Source organism: Rhinatrema bivittatum, chromosome 7, assembly GCF_901001135.1.
Source record: "Rhinatrema bivittatum chromosome 7, aRhiBiv1.1, whole genome shotgun sequence".
Classification (NCBI taxonomy): Eukaryota; Metazoa; Chordata; class Amphibia; order Gymnophiona; family Rhinatrematidae; genus Rhinatrema; species Rhinatrema bivittatum.
Window position 1 is genome coordinate 5,108,065 of NC_042621.1, and position 17,039 is coordinate 5,125,103.

At 44.5% G+C, this 17,039-nt stretch overlaps 1 protein-coding gene and 1 long non-coding RNA gene across 3 annotated transcripts in view; one reads left to right on the top strand and one right to left on the bottom strand.

Moving 5' to 3' along the window:
- Positions 1–314: 314 nt before the first annotated feature.
- CRISPLD2 (cysteine rich secretory protein LCCL domain containing 2) overlaps positions 315–17,039 on the bottom strand; it is an 82,611-nt gene continuing 65,886 nt past the window's right edge. Inside the window, exon 15 of the mRNA XM_029608087.1 lies at positions 315–3,995. Within this exon, the coding sequence (XP_029463947.1) occupies positions 3,941–3,995 (55 nt within the window). The 3' untranslated portion in view covers positions 315–3,940. The remainder of the gene's footprint in view (positions 3,996–17,039) is intronic.
- On the top strand, positions 8,918–16,764 carry LOC115094967. Of its 2 annotated transcripts, none has more exons than XR_003857654.1 (4): positions 8,918–9,076; positions 14,362–14,611; positions 15,124–15,178; positions 16,364–16,764. It is a non-coding gene; the product is annotated as an uncharacterized LOC115094967 (long non-coding RNA). The 2 variants fall into 2 exon arrangements; XR_003857655.1 differs by lacking the exon at positions 8,918–9,076 and adding an exon at positions 12,180–12,342.

Consider the following 17,039-nt stretch of genomic DNA (forward strand, 5'->3'; position numbering starts at 1 on the left):
ATAACCATTTGTACATAGGAAGTAGTAAAATAGATCATTTTTCATAGAAAAAAAAAACCTAAGCAAACATGAACTGCAGACTGAGGTAGCCAACAGACGATTGCTATGCATGTCAGTGTGTGCTTCAGAAGAGGGGCGTGAGCAGTCTGCAAGAACATGGCAGGAGCACTCGAAATGACCTGATCCCAGCTTGACTTGCCTTCCAAATTTAAATGTTATCTATGACTCCCCCCACTAGAACCCCATAAAGCACTCAGTCACAATGCACCCCATGCCACCGATGTTCCATACTCCACCTCCCTCGTGCTTTCGACGTCCATAGATGCACTAACCATGGACAAAACTTTTTTTTTTTTGTGTAATGTTTGAAAGTCTTCAACAAGTGCTAGCTGAAACAGCTCAAAATACAGTACAAACATTTGTTTAAAGACTTAGAACTCACTGGCTTGGTTCTTTTGACCAAATGCTTCGCCATGCATGTATAAGTATATTATAATCATGTCTAGAAATATCATTTCATGCTGCCCTATTGCTTACTTTGACATTATAGTACTGCATTCCAGCATTAGAGGGGATGTTTGGCAAGGACAAGTGACAGATCAACATCCACCATTCCGGCTTGAAACTGATGAACAAGGCTAGCAAACTATTTGGTTCAATACTGAGTATGATTTTATGGGACTGGATATCCTATCGTGCATCAGGGCCAAACCAAAAACAAGGAACGAGATTAACTAAGTATGCTGCAGGGCAGTTTAATTGCTTTTCGTATCAACACAGAGCAAACATTTCATATCCTCACACCACATTAAATAAATACAGATATGCGACAGAGTAATTCACCGTATTAGCTCTGAAAGCAGGAACAGATCCCGTAGCACACGGGTTTTGTTTTGTTTTTGGGGGGGGGGGGGGGGGAATCGAACGTGACGTTATGAAATGTTCTTCTTTTAATGGTACAAGATCACATTAATAATGGAAACACTGAAAGTGCCAAGTTACGGAAGAGTATTGCATTTGCTTTTGTTGAGTTAAGGCAAACGTTTAATTTTAGAGTGCCCCATTCTATTCCCTCGGAGAGGAACAGAAAGGGAGGCAAAGGGCATTCTGGCAGAAACTAATTAAATAACTAGTGAATAACTTTCACAAGTGGAAATAATCTTCATGCACAGCCTGCCTAGTAAGGAAGTGCTTCCACGCTGGCATGGCCACCAAAAGTTCAAAACTGGCTACCATTCACATTTATCCCAAAGGCTGTATATTGCTGCTAAACCAGGGTAATTCAGGATTGTCTGGTTTCATGCTGCTTTCTCTAGACAGGATTTGATAGGTGTGCGGGGAGGTGAACAACTCAAAAAGAGAAATCTCTTGTATCAAAAACATATCGTAAACCCCCCAAAAAAAACCAAAAAAAAACCCCTTGGGCATCTGACTTGAATAACAATAATAATGAATAATCAGAATGTAAATATACTTATACATGCACACACAAATGGCTAATATATATGCATATATCTATATATACACACACACATATAGATATATAAATATACATACACACAAATTCCAGTTCAAGCTGTGGCAAAGCAACAAGGTTTAATTGGATTTACGCTTTCATGGCAAAATGAAATTAATAAAAGCTGTCTGTAACCCTTTCAAGGGGGTACTTTCTTTTTACTTCACATGTATGCAGCAAGGAGACAGGAAGTAGGGCCGCACTTGCCACCTGGCTCCAGGTCATAAGGAAAAGGCCTCAGCCCCAGGGCATGCACGGACGGACTTGTAGTTCCTGTTATCTGATTAATTTCCCATAAGAAAATCATCACTACAGGTCCATGCATGGAATCGGGTCAAACCAGGGCAGGATGAACCTGTTCCTTGTGATGTGGAGTGAGGTGGCAACCCTAGACAGGAGTGCCTGAACCACCTTCACACAGAATGGATGCCTGCACGTTTCTGGAGTATGCATATCAAGGAAACACGCACAGCTTCGGAATACATTTCGCACAAGTAAAACGAATGGAAAGCTTACTGCAATTAGTGCTGCCACCCGAGCATCAGCTCTCATAAGCTAGTCAAGACATGTATTAAGTTAATCCAATTTCTTTTGGGTTTTTTTTTTGTTAACCTTTTATTTCTGTGCATCCAGGTCAACCCTGACAAGTTGATTCAATTCCGGTATTGCCTCATTACGTTTAAGGATGGACTCCTGCCTTTCCTAGAGAATCTAGGTCCATGCATGCAATAGGGCAAAACCAGAGTGGGACCGGGCGGTCAAGAGTTGGCCTGGGTCAGGTGGCAGCCCTGCTTAATAATCACCATACTCCAGTAGATTCTGCATACACGGATTCCCCAACAGCTATGCAACAAGGCGGAAGGGAGATAAAGGGACCACACTTGACAAAAAATGCAACCCATTTAAAACAACAACAAAAAAATCAACTTTTTGATCATTGCTTAGATAAACCAGCACTGCTGTATAGATTAAACCTGCACTTAACTGTAAAAACAACTATAAAAACAAACAAAAAAAATGCATAAAAAGTAAAATGAATGTATATAATATAGAGATGTCCCATGATGGGATTCTGGATCCTTCTCAATCACTTATATAGAACCTGACCTTCTGGGTTACCTGCAGTGGTCCAAGATAGCAAATAAGGAATCCAGAAATTTATTTGCAGATATATATATATTTTTTTACAACTTCTTGTGTCTAGCAGAAGTTTTTAAGAAGGGCCCCATATTTTCTAGACACAGTTGAATAACAGCTCAACCCATCTTGCCCTATGTTGTCCACTGACTGTAGCGTTAGCCTATTTCTAACAGTAAACAAAAAGTTTATTTACCTGGCTTTGGAAAGGACTGCACTTTAAAATATCATGACGGTTAAGTTTAATGAAGACTGTTGCAAACGCAATGCGCAAAACTTTTCAGCTCTCATTCCAGCTTTTAGCCACATCCAAGAAGAGTTTTGAAAACTGGAAATGCTTCAGTGACCATCTTAGGTTTTTCTTTCATGCAGAATGCTGCATGTGAAGTTTGGAATTTTTCACACGTTCCTCTGCCTCTCAGGAAGGGCTAGGGTGGCGCCAAGAATATCACATGCTCAGTATGGACCAATCAGATCCAGCGAGAGTGATGTCATTTGGGACACGCTGAGCAAACATGGCTGCTCCTCAGCAGGGTTATTGCAGGGTCACCAAACTAAGTTTTATTTTCATGGATACTCTCTTTTTACTATAGTTCCTTCTAAAACGCTGCCCTGTGTAACCAAGAAGTGATGTTTTGTAACCTATTGGGACTTGAAAACGCAGAACAATCACCCGCAAGTTCCATTCAAGGAAGCTTCCATTCTCAAAATTCTGCAAATACACCACAGCTTAAAAATAAAGGGAGCAGCTATTCATTTATGAAGGAATTCCTGCCAAGGTAAAACCATTTTATAAATCACCTCTGGTGCTTATTACCCATGACTGTTTTGTGACTAATTATCTTCCCTCCACCCACCCCACCACTCCCAGGCACACTAAAATCCCTCTGGCCCAGCTGGTTCTCTATCAGATAGGGAGGCCTTGGTGTGGCATTTCTCCACTCTCCCGCCGTTCCATTCCATACATCTCTGGCACGATTAGACGTTAACACAGTTTAGTGCTGAATGCCCAGGAACGAAAAACACTGAACTGATTTGCATGAGATGTGGAGAAACTGAACCAGACCCTTTTTCCCTGAAACGAATGCCAACAAGTAGGCAGAGGAAGAGGAGGAGGAGGAGGCAGAGAGGGGCCCTGGATATAGGGAAGGGGGGAAAGAGGGTGAAGATGGATCGCCGAAGGCGAATGTTCTCAAATAATCTTTTCTTTAGCAATCAGTACGGCGGTGCCATGGACTCGGCGTGTAAATTCCCGAACGCTCTTGCTTGTTGCCGTTCTCTTGACGCTCACTGCTTCACTGCAAAGATGCGAAAGGCCTTTCCTCCGGCTGGATTCTTCTTACTGCAACAACGAAATAAAGACAGAATAAAATGTGAAAATCTGCAGCTTAACCGTCCATTATATCACTTCACACTCAGAAAGAGAAACGACATCCCAGTTCCTGCGCGCACACACAACCAGAAGAGCTGCACTGTACAGCGTGTTTATTCGACATCTGCTCTGTTATCCCTAGCAACAATGTGTTAATTTGCTAACAAGCAAATGATTAAGATTCAGTGGAATTAGTGCTGGGAGCCCTGCTGGGACCAGAGCTTGGAAGCTAACTTCTTAGCTCATTGCTGGTTTAACAGATCTAATGTGTGATGTACACATTTTTCCTTCTCTTAATGACGTTCCGTAGACAAAATGGCTTCATGCCTCATGAAATGCAAACACCTTGGCAACTAGATTTTTGCCATTTTTGCTGTTTGGCTCTTAGCAGCATTTGTACATGCTCTGTTCAGAACTGTAAATGTTGTGCGAAGCTAAGCTGACCACTACCATAAACCTAAGTGAAGCACAGATGTGTCAAGAGGGCTTAGGTGAGTTCCAGACTGGGTTTCAGCGTTATTTGCCTCTTAAGTCATTCCCCCCCCCCCCTGACTACTGAATATTAGGGGAGCTCATTCATTTTGAAATGAAATGAATGCACCAAAACACTCTGTATCAGCCATGTACGTAACTGGGAACTCTCGGGATTTCACCCTGAGACTCAGGGAATTTGCATCAATTGCAGAGTCTCAGGGAAACACTAGAAATCTCAGGGCCTCTCTGTACACAGCTCAGCCACTCCCCTTCCCTCAGTAAGCCTGCAGGGAACAGGAGAAGTGGGGCGAGCCTGGGGCAGACACTGCAAGCAGCATGTGGGGGAGAAACTGGAGAGGGGCTGCACCCCACACAGAACTCAAGTCTGCAGCTGTGCTTCCAGGACCTGGGACTCACTCAGAGGAAGGTAGGGTGAGGATGCACAAGCCATGGAGCTGAGGCTTATAAGGAGAGGGAGCAAAGAGAGTGCTGGGGTCAAGGAGAGAGGAAGGGGAAGTACGCTGGGATAATCTCTGGAGGGGGAACAGGCGATGGCGGTGGTTGGAAGAATCTGTGGTGGTGGAAGAGAGAAAGCTGATACATATTATTCTATTCCTACCCGCCATCTGCTAATCAACGTCAAACCCAGGTATGGCCATGTAGCAAAATAGTGCCGACCTCCGTGCCAGTCGACGCTATTTTTACAACTGAATCTGGCAGGGCAGGAGGGATCACTCCTGTTCCATTTCAATTTACGTGACCTCCACAGATGGGGTAGGATGGGTACAGGAAGGGAAAGGCCCAGGAAGTGTTAAAATGTTATTGCAGTGACAAGGAGGGGGGGAAAGGGGGTTGTACAGGACAAGGGGAAGAACCTGAACTCTTCCTTTAAAAAAAAATAAATGTTTATTTTGTTTCAATTAAACAAACAGAAATTAAATATCAGATGAAACAAACGAAACAAATATTTTTCTATGCCCATATCTAGTAAAGTTGTGATTAGTCACATTAGGTCGCTGAATACGTGATGGGAAAAAATGAAGAAGAATAAAATGCATCATGCTTCTTTTAAGATACCCTTCCATTCTCGCTCCCTCCTTATTGACATGAGAACTGAAGACAGTATTTCAGATGAGGCCTGCACAGGTCCTTGTTGAGGCCTCAGAGTACTGTGATCAGTTCTGAAGCCCGTATCTCAAAAGCATAAGGACAGGATGGAGGGGGTCCAGAGAAAGGCGACCAAACTGGTGTGGGGTCTGTACTGAAAGCCATATGAGATGAGACTCCTTAATATGTACACCCTGGAGGACGGGAGAGGCAGGGGAGATCTGATACAGACCTTCAAATAATTGAAAAGAATTAACGATGTGTAAAAATCAAATCTTTTCCAATGGAAAGGAAGCTACAAAATAAGGAGGTCACGATATGAAACACCAAGGGAGAAGATTCAAGAACAATGTCAGGAGATATTTCTTCACCGAAAGGATGGTGGATTCATGGAATGCCCTCCTGGAAGAGATGGTGAAGACAAGAACGGTAATGAAATTCAAAGAATGGAACTGAACAAATGGGGTAACTTTACTATTATTTATTATTTATTTATTATTTATTTTTAACTTTTATATACCGACATCACACTCAGAAAAGTACATTTCTGCTTGGGATAACCTGCACGGAGCGGCAACTGCTACTGCCCTTAACAGAAGGCTTGGGGGTAACTGCATGGAGCAGCAATTGTTACTACTCTTTAAAAGAAAATTTGCTAGGCAGGCTGGATGGACAATTTTGGTCTTTATGTGCCATCATGTACTATGTTACTGTCATAATAAGAACATAAGAACAAAGGAAATTGCCATGCTGGGTCAGACCAAGGGTCCATCAAGACCAGCATCCTGTTTCCAACAGAGGCCAAACCAGGTCTCAAGAACCTGGCAATTACCCAAACACTAAGAAGATCCCATGCTACTGATGCAATTAATAGCAGTGCCTATTCCCTAAGTAAATTTGATTAATAGCAGTTAATGGACTTCTCCTCCAAGAACTTATCCAAACCTTTTTTGAACCCAGCTACACTAACTGCACTAACCACATCCTCTGGCAACAAATTCCAGAGCTTTATTGTGCGTTGAGTGAAAAAGAACTTTCTCTGATTAGTCTTAAATGTGCTACTTGCTATTGATGGTCACCAAATTCCCATTGTGCTGCTTACTTGGAAACTTATAACTTAAATGTCCCCAGTGCCTAGCGAGAAATAGTTCCATTTGCTGATCAATGGCTCAAAGTTGTTCTCTACTGAGCCCCTCATTCTCCACTTCACCTGGTCTCAAGCCATCCTATGCCTTCCCCCCCACTCCCCTCCCTCTAGATAATCCGCCATTCGCCCTCTTCACTTTCCATTCACTGGATCTGTATAATAATGCATACATAAAAGATAATTGTAAAGTTATCGCCAGTGTGAGCATTTGTATATCTAAAAGTATTTGTTACCCGTCCCCTCCAATGTTCGGGGCAGGGTACAGTAAAAACATTCATAAGAAAAATAATACCAATAAACATACTAAGATAATATTACAGACCTCTGCGAGAAGGACCATGGGAAGGCTTCCTTGAGTGAGTGAGTCTTTAATGCTCGTTTAAATATCTTTGTGTCCTGTGGGAGGCGCAGAGAAAGGGCGAGTGAACGCCAAAGAATCAGCCCAAAGTCTGAAAAGGAGGGTTCACGTGTGGACGTTAGCCTGGCTGCCCTCGGAGGGGGAACATCCACAGGAACTGACTGGAGGACCTTAAGCGTTCGAGCAGGAGTGTGAATTCTTAGCATAGAGCGGATCCACGGGGACTTCATGCCCTACAAAAAGGCTGGGAATGGATACGGCAGTTTTGGACTTCATGCAAAAAGATGTGGTCTGAAAGGTCTGCAGAGCACGGCTGGAAATTTGTGGGAGAGACCGGCGTGAAGGGAATTACAATAATCAAAGCAGGGAAGAAGTAGAGCTTGAAGAACAGTACGGAAATTATTTGGCAGTAATATAGGCATCAAGGGTCGTTACATCCTTAACTTGAAGAAGGAGTTCCTAACAGTGAGGTAAAAATGGAAAGAATGGGGTCGGGAAGGGCACCAAAATCACAGACAGTAGGTAAGACAGGAATAGTATCGCCCAGAAGTTGCACAGACTGAATTGGTTTATGCTAGGAATTAAATCAATTAATAGAAAAACAATCAAAGCTCATCAGCATTTTAAGATGCAAGCTTTCAGGTGTTGTGTTCAGTGGTCCACGGGCTACCCCCGTGAACTGATACTCTTGCCTTCCCCGGCCGGGCTGGCAAGGACACCGCCGACACTGCACGCTACGCCACCCCCTTGGCGCGCGCACCCACCATTCTCCTGGAATTTAAAGGGAGCGCGAAGGGAAAGTCCCTGCGGCCACTAGAGATGACCTCACCAGGCCAGCCCTGTATAAAGGCAGCTCCCTGGAAGTGACTCGCCTCAGCAACACGCCCAGCTCCTTGCTAAATAGTGCAGGGTGCTGCCCAGCATTCCTGTTTTCGTCCAGTCTTGTCTTCAGTCCTCGTCCTGCTGTCTCTGGTTTGTCTCCTGTCTTCGTCTCTGTCTGTTCCATCCACGTTGCCTCCCTCTTCCCGTCCTACCTTTCTGTCCCTCTTCTCCTCCCTCGGACAGATACTTGGCTTCACCTCGGCCTGGATCCCGGATATGACCGGCCGCTGCCTGCCTCTGACCATTGCCTGGGCCTCAGATATGACTGACCGCTGCCCGCTTCTGACCCCCAGATACGTCTGACTGCCACCTGCCTATGACCCAGCTTACCATGGACCTTTGCCCCTGCCATCAGAAGAGATCCCACCTAAGTCCCATTGCTCCCGGCACCCAAAGGCTCAACCCGAGGGGAACATGGGTTGGTAAAGGTGAAACTCCTGACCGGTCTGCTTCGCCTGGGACCGCGTACCAATGCTGGGAATCTGCAGGGTTCCTTCCTGCAGGTAGAGCCAGTTCTGCCTCGGTTCAAGGGGTCCACAAATACAACATCAGGTTGCGAATGTTAAGCAGTATTTCATTCTTTTTTCTGCCTTTGGTGATCAACCAAGAGTTGCCATTCCTGACAGATTTGGCAGCAGCTCTATTGCACTCGTTCCAGCTGGGGCTTGGAGCCAAAAGCTCCAGGGGATCCATTATCGATTTCTTTTATAATACAGAGGGAAGGAGGGGGATGATCTGACATTTAACGCCTGACCCAGCCAGCAGAGAGACGCTCCCACGCATCTAGGTCTCTACAATGAGCTCTGGCACATTCACCACATTCACTGATGACATGTATCAGCTTCCAAGCCAACCCTCAGTCCCCACCTCCTCCGATCACACTCCCCGGACGCAGGCATTTCTGTCAACACCAGCCAGCAGCTTCTCATCGTAAGAGGGATGAAGGTCTTCAGGCTCCACAGTGCATAAACAGGGGGATTTTCTTTCTGCTGGTAAATGCCAGGCGAGCAAGACTGCCTGCGGAAAATGATACTTCTAAACTTTACAGGCTAGCTCATGGCATGCAGCCCACCACATGAGCAAGTAAGACATATTACAAAGCATCTGTGCAGATTTTATAACATTGGCAGTGGCAGAGTTAGACCTCAAGGTACCGGCCTTTGCTTATTTATTACGGGGTACTGGGAACATCACGGTGTCTGGCGATGCTCATCTAGCATATATTATCACTTTGAAACAAAGATCTGTGCATGTCTTTGATAACAGCACTTCTACACTCCAAAATATTCATTTTACAGATATGACCATGCATGCCCTGAAGGATATCTGCTCAGTGTATTAATTGTAACTGCATTATTTTCTTAATACACTTTTCCCCTACCATATAGACAGAATAGTTCATGGCCCCATTAGTCAGGTGCACAGAGACACATGCACATACTGAAACCTATCAATGGGGGGGGGGGGGGGAGCACATCTGGAAGGGGAGAGGACAGACCGAGCCAGTCCTGGCTTTACTGCACTGCATGCAAGGAGATGTCCTTTCTGATTCTCTTAGGAAAAATCAAATGGAGGTCTCCGTGCACACAAGGGAGGTGAAAGCACCAGAGCTGGCTCAGCTTTCCCCCCTGCACCTGGAGCCATAAGGACGCCCTGCTTCTCAAGAAAGAATGAGCACAAGTGCACCAGTTCCCTGACACTCTGGACAGAGTGTGCTTCAGCTACAGATTTCACAGGAGCAATGCCTGTGCCAGGAAATAGCTTGGATTAAGGTTAGATTAAGGGCACGGCAAGAGGAACAGTGTCACGTTGATCTCAGCAACCAGGGAGACCTAGCCTCACAGCTTATTTGAACCGTTGTCCTGACATAAATAGTGGAATGTCTGCATTACACTTTCTTTTTGTATGCGAATAAAGCCCACGGAAAAGCATTCATTTTGACCTTTAGGAAAGTCTGACAGTGAATAGAACGTTAAGAGGATCCGAAGTCTTGACACTGAAAGTGTTCCCAAGGTCTGTGCACTTTTGAATTTGGTTGAATAAATCTAGCAGGTGATCGGGCCTTTTATCAGCTGATTTTCACCGGGTTTAAAAATGTAGTCTAATGGGGTTCAATTAGATTCTCAAGTTATGATAGCACTAGAGTCGTCTCCGTTGGATATTTCCGATATTCTGGAGAGGTCTGACAGTGACCAGGCTGTACCTGCAAGCTGGAACCGGACGGGGACTGGGTACTTCGGCCGTTTCTCAGGCATCGGACAGAGCCCTTTTTTACACCTTCAGCTCAGGGCTTTTCCTGATGTGTCAAAACAGTTTCTATTACTCAGACCACGAGCGTTACAAATCGAGGCTTTCTTTCTATTAAATTTGCCCCGTAAATGCTATATTAAATATAAAGCTGCATCCTTTTTGCCCTCTCAGTTATCACAGTTTCTGTTTGATAGGGTTTTTCATCCAGCTGAATCTTTGAGATTCCCTAGACAGGCAGTGTAAAGTTAGCTTCTTTTAATTCCCTCAATATTCACATTTCTTGGAATTGTGTAATCGGATCCCACTTATTGTGGACTCGGCACAGAATGTGGATCTAAATGTTTTGTTCTGCTTGCTTTGTTTCAATTTGGCTTGTACAATCACATTCTTATTTTTCTTTGGTTCAAGTTTATTCTGGATTATTGAATTGAAATTGCATAAATAAAAAGTAAAAAAAAAAAAGTAGCAGGAATCCTAAGCTATTGGTAAAGAAGGCACATTTTATATGATTTACCGTTAAACAGTTGTGAGAATCAAATCTCTTTAGCAAAGACAGTACAGCACAGAGATTCTCATGGGTTTAACCCTGTTAAATTCCCTTGTTGTTTACCTCCAATAATATGACCTTATCTATATTATTACCATATTGGCCCAAATCTAAGACAGCTTGAGTGTAAGCTGGGCCTTCCCCCTTATAGCTGGGCCTCTACGGTAGAAAACCCATGGCCTGAAGCCAATGCTGGGCCCAGGCAGGAAATTACCCTCTACTATGGCCATGCCCAGGCAGGATGTGGCTCCCTCTCTTCCCTTGCTGGGCCCGGGTGGGTCATAGCTTCCTCCACCCCTGCCCGGCTGAGCAGATGCCACTGGCCTCCTCCTAGGCCAGGGGTGAGCAAACTTTTTTGTGTGTGTGTGTGTGGGGGGGGGGGGGGGCCACATTACAAGTTATCGTCAGTAACGAGCGCCGGAGGGCGGGTCCTCCACACAGCGATCAAATCCCCACCTCTTGCTGCCGGCCTTTCAGTATCCAGCAGGCTTAAGAGCCACCCCCAAGGAGCCCCCTTCAATCATGGATCCCAGCCTCTACCAAAAATCAGAAAAACCTTCAACCCAACAGGTACGAGATTGTTTTCCCAGCTCACCTCACCTCAGTCACCTATAGATATAAATAGTAAGATGAAGACAAAAAAAAGTGGACCGGAAGCCCTAAAAGCCGGTGTCATATGCGGTGCAATAAATCAAAAACAGAAATATCAACATTCCTCATAAAACAAAATCCAAAAAATATAAATCAATCATGCTAATAAAAACCACATTTCAAAACAGATGACAAACAGAAAACCTAATAATTAAGAAGATATTAAAAAAAACCTTTAAACTTTAAACATTTCCCCAAAGTCAATCAAGTATTTCAAAACAGCAGGCATATCAAACACCCAATAATTAAAACTAATAAAGATTTTAAAATTTCCCTCCAGCCCCCGTACCTGGAAACTTTTCATTTCCAGTCACGCTGAGATTGCAGACTTGGATTAGTAGAGGGAAGGAGGGGAGGGTACACACAAACCTCCTTCTTTCTCTCTCATGTACACACACGTTCATTCACACACACACACACACACACACTCATAAACCCTTCTATCACCTCATCCTCTTCCCTTCCCTCTGTCACTCACCCCCTCACTTCCGCTCACCCTTTTCCCTTGCTTCATTATACTTCCCTCTGTCATCTTTCGCCAGTCGCTCTGCTCACATAGCTCCTCTTCTGAAGTCACTGCATTGGCTCCCTGCCCAGCTCCTCTCTCACACCTACAAATGCCTTCACTCTAAAGCACCTCACCACCTCTCCTCTCTTATCTCTCTCTACACCCCTCCTCGTGCACTCCACTGGTCTGATAAGTCACTCCTATCCATGCCCTTCCCCTCTACTGCCAATTCCTGACTCCGTGCTTTCCACCTGGCTGCACCGTGTGCTTGGAATAATCTTCCTGAACTGGTGCGTCATGCTCCCTCTCTCGCCATGTTTAAATCCTGTCTAAAGACGCTCCTTTTTGAAACCGCTTTTAAATCTTATGCCTGATTGTCTGCTTTTAGTCTTGGTAACTATCTTTCGTTTCTTTTTAACCATTGCCCCAAGTCTCTTGTCCTGTATGTTTGGCTTATTAGATGAGCAGGGACTGTCTTTCTGTGAGTTTGTACAGCACTGCGTATTTCGTATAGTGATATAGAAATGATAAGTAGTAGTAGTAGTAGTAGTAGTAATAGTAGTAGTAGTTGCTCACCTCTCATTCCCACTCACCCATCAATCACTCCCTTAATTCCCCCATTCCTTCTCTTCCCTCTCAGTAACTCACTCTTAGTCCCATTCATTCCCCTCTGTCACTCACCCTCCCACTCACCCCCTCACTTCCACTCACCCTTTTCCCTTGCTTCATTACTCTTCCCTCTCAGTCACTGACCTCTCACTCCCACTCACCCCTCAGTCACTCCCTTCCATTCACTCCCTTCATCTCCCTCCCCTCCCATCTCAGTCACTCACTCTTACTCCCATTCATTCTCCTCTGTCGCTCACCACCTACTCAATCCCCTTCCCTCTCAGTCACTCACCCCCTCACTCCTATTCACCCTCTTCTGTTTCTCATTTTCATCCCATTCCCACCCAGTCACTAACCCCTCTCCCACCCAACCAGTCACTCATTTCCCTTCCCTGATATTCACCACCTCCCTTCTCAGTCACTCACCCTCTCCTTCATGTCCCTTCCATTTCACTCACTTACCCACCCCCCTCACCACTTTCCTTTCCTTCCTTCTCTGTTCCTTCCTTCTCAGTCACTCACCCCCTCACTCCTATTCACCCTCTTCTGTTTCTCATTTTCATCCCATTCCCACTCAGTCACTAACCCCTCTCCCACCCAACCAGTCACTCATTTCCTTTCCCTGATATTCACCACCTCCCTTCATGTCCCTTCCATTTCACTCACTTACCCTCCCTCTCACCACTTTCCTTTCCTTCCTTCTCTGTTCCTTCTCTTACTCCCCTATTGCTCATCACAATGGGGCCTCTCCTCGCTGGAAGGGGGTGGAAACCCCACCAGTGCGCTGACAATGGGGCTTCTCCTCACTGGCGGGGGTGGAAACCCTGCCAGCGCCAATGTATCGGGTCTCTCCTCTCCTCCCCGATAAGTGTTGCGATTGGCTTTTACAACAAATGTAAGAGTCAATCGCAACACTTACACAGGGAAAAGGCAGGCAGGCAGGGGAGCGTCTGCACCGTGTGGCAACCGGAATAAAGATGTGATTTGACTTGCCAATCACATTTTTATTCTGGATAACACGCGGTGCAGACACTCCCCTGCCTGCCGGCCCTCGTGGAGAGAAAAATATTTGGCCACGTGGTTACCTCCTCCCCTCCTTCAGGCGCCGACGTCATCAGCAAAGGCCAGGACCCGGCGTCGTGCGATTCAGCATTTCATACAAAGGGACCAGAAGGAGCCTTTGCTGATGACGGGATTCAGCAAACATTGCGGGCTGCACCTAACGATAATTTTAAAATGTTTGGCGGGCCAGATTAAAGTGAATGATGGGCCTGATTTGGCCCATGGGCTGTAGTTTGCCCACCCCTGGTCTAGGCTATGAATATATAAGACGAGGCAGGATGTGGAATCAATTATTTCCCAAAATAAAAAACAGCTCCATTTTATATTCAAGCCAATACAGTAATGCCCAAATTTGGCCGTTCTGTAATTTCTACAGTCTCCATCTTGATGTATTTTATATTTTTTTTAACTTATTTTCCATTTCCATATTTCTTTAAGCTGCTTTCCCTCTGTCTCTTTTGATCCTAATTTTCGGGCTACGATCTACATTATATAGCTGCTCAAGTTCGTGCCTTGTGTATTGCCTTGTGTGTTGGTCTTTTGCTCAGTGACAATGAGAGCATTGCTGTACACTCTGAAAACCTTAATTAAAAAAATTATCTTAAATAATATATATTTACATGTTGTCATCGAAGGCTATGGATGGAGAATCTTAGACTTGGGAAATTCATCTGAAAACTTAGAACCAAGACTTGTGAATGTAATTTTATATATTTTTTTTTCTTTTTTTTTTTTAATTAGGATTTGCTATATATTTTTATTTTCACCAAAAGGAAAACAGATGTCCCTAGAGGATTTTTGACAGGACAAAAGCAAGTGCTTGATGTCAGGGGCTAAGCCCCGGCTTGGTTTGGGAGCTCCGATTTTTCATAAGTGGCTGACGGAAATGACCAGCTCCTGAGCTCAGAGGGGGGCAAAGAAGAGGTGACACATAACAGAAAGATGCAAAAATAAAACGTGGATGCCCGGAATCTCTCCCAGATTTATCCTGGTAAGCAGAGGGAGGGGAAACTGCAATTATGTGCCAAGACCTTCCTGCAATCTGTTTAGGAAGCTAATTGTCCTCATGACTTAAGTGGGTTCCAGACAAAAATTGCCAACTATTTACAGCCTAAATATTCAGAACTCTATGTATTTGCATTAATTTACTCTGTAAATTAGACACACTCAACACCGAGGGGGTTAAACGCTGGCTCACATATTAGGAAGATAAAGCCTGTGGGTACTTTTTACCGGCAGACTCTTGCCAGAGTTTCCAAAGCAGATTTAAGTGCATAAAACCAGCTTTCAAAATTCATGGGTATGCACAGAACCCCCCTCCCCCTACACTCACTCTCTGAAATCAAGAGTGTGTATGTGTAAATCCTGATCCCGCCCCCAACTCTGCTTCCCCACAAACATCTATTTAAATATGCACGTAAAGGTGCGCGCATACTTTTCCATGTTCTCCTTGCGGTCAACCCTATTAATGAAAACCTTAACTGCTTCATCCATCCCTCCTAGGCTGACCTTCCTGAACACCAGGTCATTCCCTACGGCTAAGTAATTCAAAAACACGGTAAGGAGCTTCTCACATTTTGCGCCTTTGGGAACAGTACCTGGCAGGCCCAGTGCACTGTTAGAAGCTAGTGAGGCTTTTGGCTAGGATTCCCCAGATACAGATATAAATATGGGCCGATACAGTAAAAACCGCGGGAGAGCCGGCGCTCCAAGGTGAGCGCTCGCTCTCCCGATGCGCACCCAGGCCACTCTCCTGGGCGCACAATTGAGTATTTAAATGAGGGCCCGCGGTAAAAGGAGGTGCTAGGGACACTAGCGCGTCCCTAGTGCCTCCTTTTTGACAGAAGCGGCGGCTGTTACCGGCATCAGTTCTCGAACCCGCTGACAGCCACGGGTTCAGAAAACGGACGCCGGCTAAATTGAGCGTCCGTCTTCCAACCCGCGGGCTGTGGGCAGATTTTCAAATTTTTTTTTTTTAATTTTCAATTTTTTTTTATTTTTGGGGCCTCCGACTTAATATGGCTATGATACTAAGTTGGAAGGTGCACAGAAAAGCAGTTTTTTCTGCTTTTCTGTGCACCTTCCCTGTGCCGGCCGAAATTAACTTCTGCCTTTGGGCAGGCGTTAATTTCCTGTATTGCGCGGGAATGACTAATAGCGCGTCGAAAACGCGCAACCAAACCGGGGCTAAAGGTGCGCTCGGCCGAGCACACCTTACTGAATCGGCCCATCAGTAAATACTCATTGCACAAGAACTACCCTGGCTCCTGGTGTGACACAGGTCAGCGTCATCTTTGAGATAAATTGTTCTTCTTTTATCTCCCTGGACCTGCCTTATATTCCAAGGAGGAGAGTTGTCCAACAGTTACTTTTTTTAAAGACTATAGACGGGCTGTTACACGTTATAGAGCATATTCTTGGATGGGTCCTTTTATTTTGCAAACAACTTTAGAGTGAATTGCAGTCTACTCAGAATGTGTTGGTGTTTTGCAAATGACCAAACTCATGGTTTTTCATGCAAGCATTTTAGTTGGTCATTTTTTCTGCCGAGGGGGGTGCTCATGTTTTTACTTGGGCAGAGAATTGATGTGGGCGGGTTGTGTGGGATGTCTGATGTGGGACTGTGATGCATTCTTCTGGGTGTCCTCCTTCAGGCAGTTGGCGTAGCTGTCAAGCTACATTTTAACTGATGTGTAGTGCAATATTTATTTATGAACATTGGGATATTCTGCTTTTTTCCAAGGTTGATCTTGAGGTAGATTACAAGAAATTAAAATGAACAGAAGCAACAGAACAGCTTACAGTGAAATCAGAATTTGCAAATAACGTAGCATTGGCATGTTGGTAATTGGGAAGCACTGTCCAGGTTGTTTGGTGTGGAATTTTCTTATTTTATTGTATTCTTATTTGATTGCTTGCTGTAATATTATTTCTACTATGTTAGTTATTGGGGTAGTAATGTTGAGAAGTTTTGCTGTAATGATTGTTTTTTTGTTTTTAATTTTATTTTTTATGCTTTTATGTCTCCTCTTTTGGGGTTTGTATCTGACTTAGAGTTTGGTAATATAAGCGTGTAATAAATATTTTAAATGTATAAATGAAAGGGGAACAAAGCCCAGTGTAGTCCTGCCCTGAAAAAATAAATCTCTTTCTAAGTCAACTTCAGGAAGTTCTGTGAAATTCTATGGAAACCTTAGTCTCCGAGACTCTGAATGCTGATTCTTCTAGGACTGGGTGAACCTTCTCTGACCTGAATCCATTCCAGGTTTTGATCCTTGAAGTCTTGCCTTAGAAAAACAATCAAGAGTTAGCTGCAGCTCAGCCGGAATCCGACTGGTTATTTTTCTTTTCTTTTTCACAAAAGCCAGATTCACTCCGATTGGTTCAGATTCATATAAACAGCAAAAATAAAACCCCTC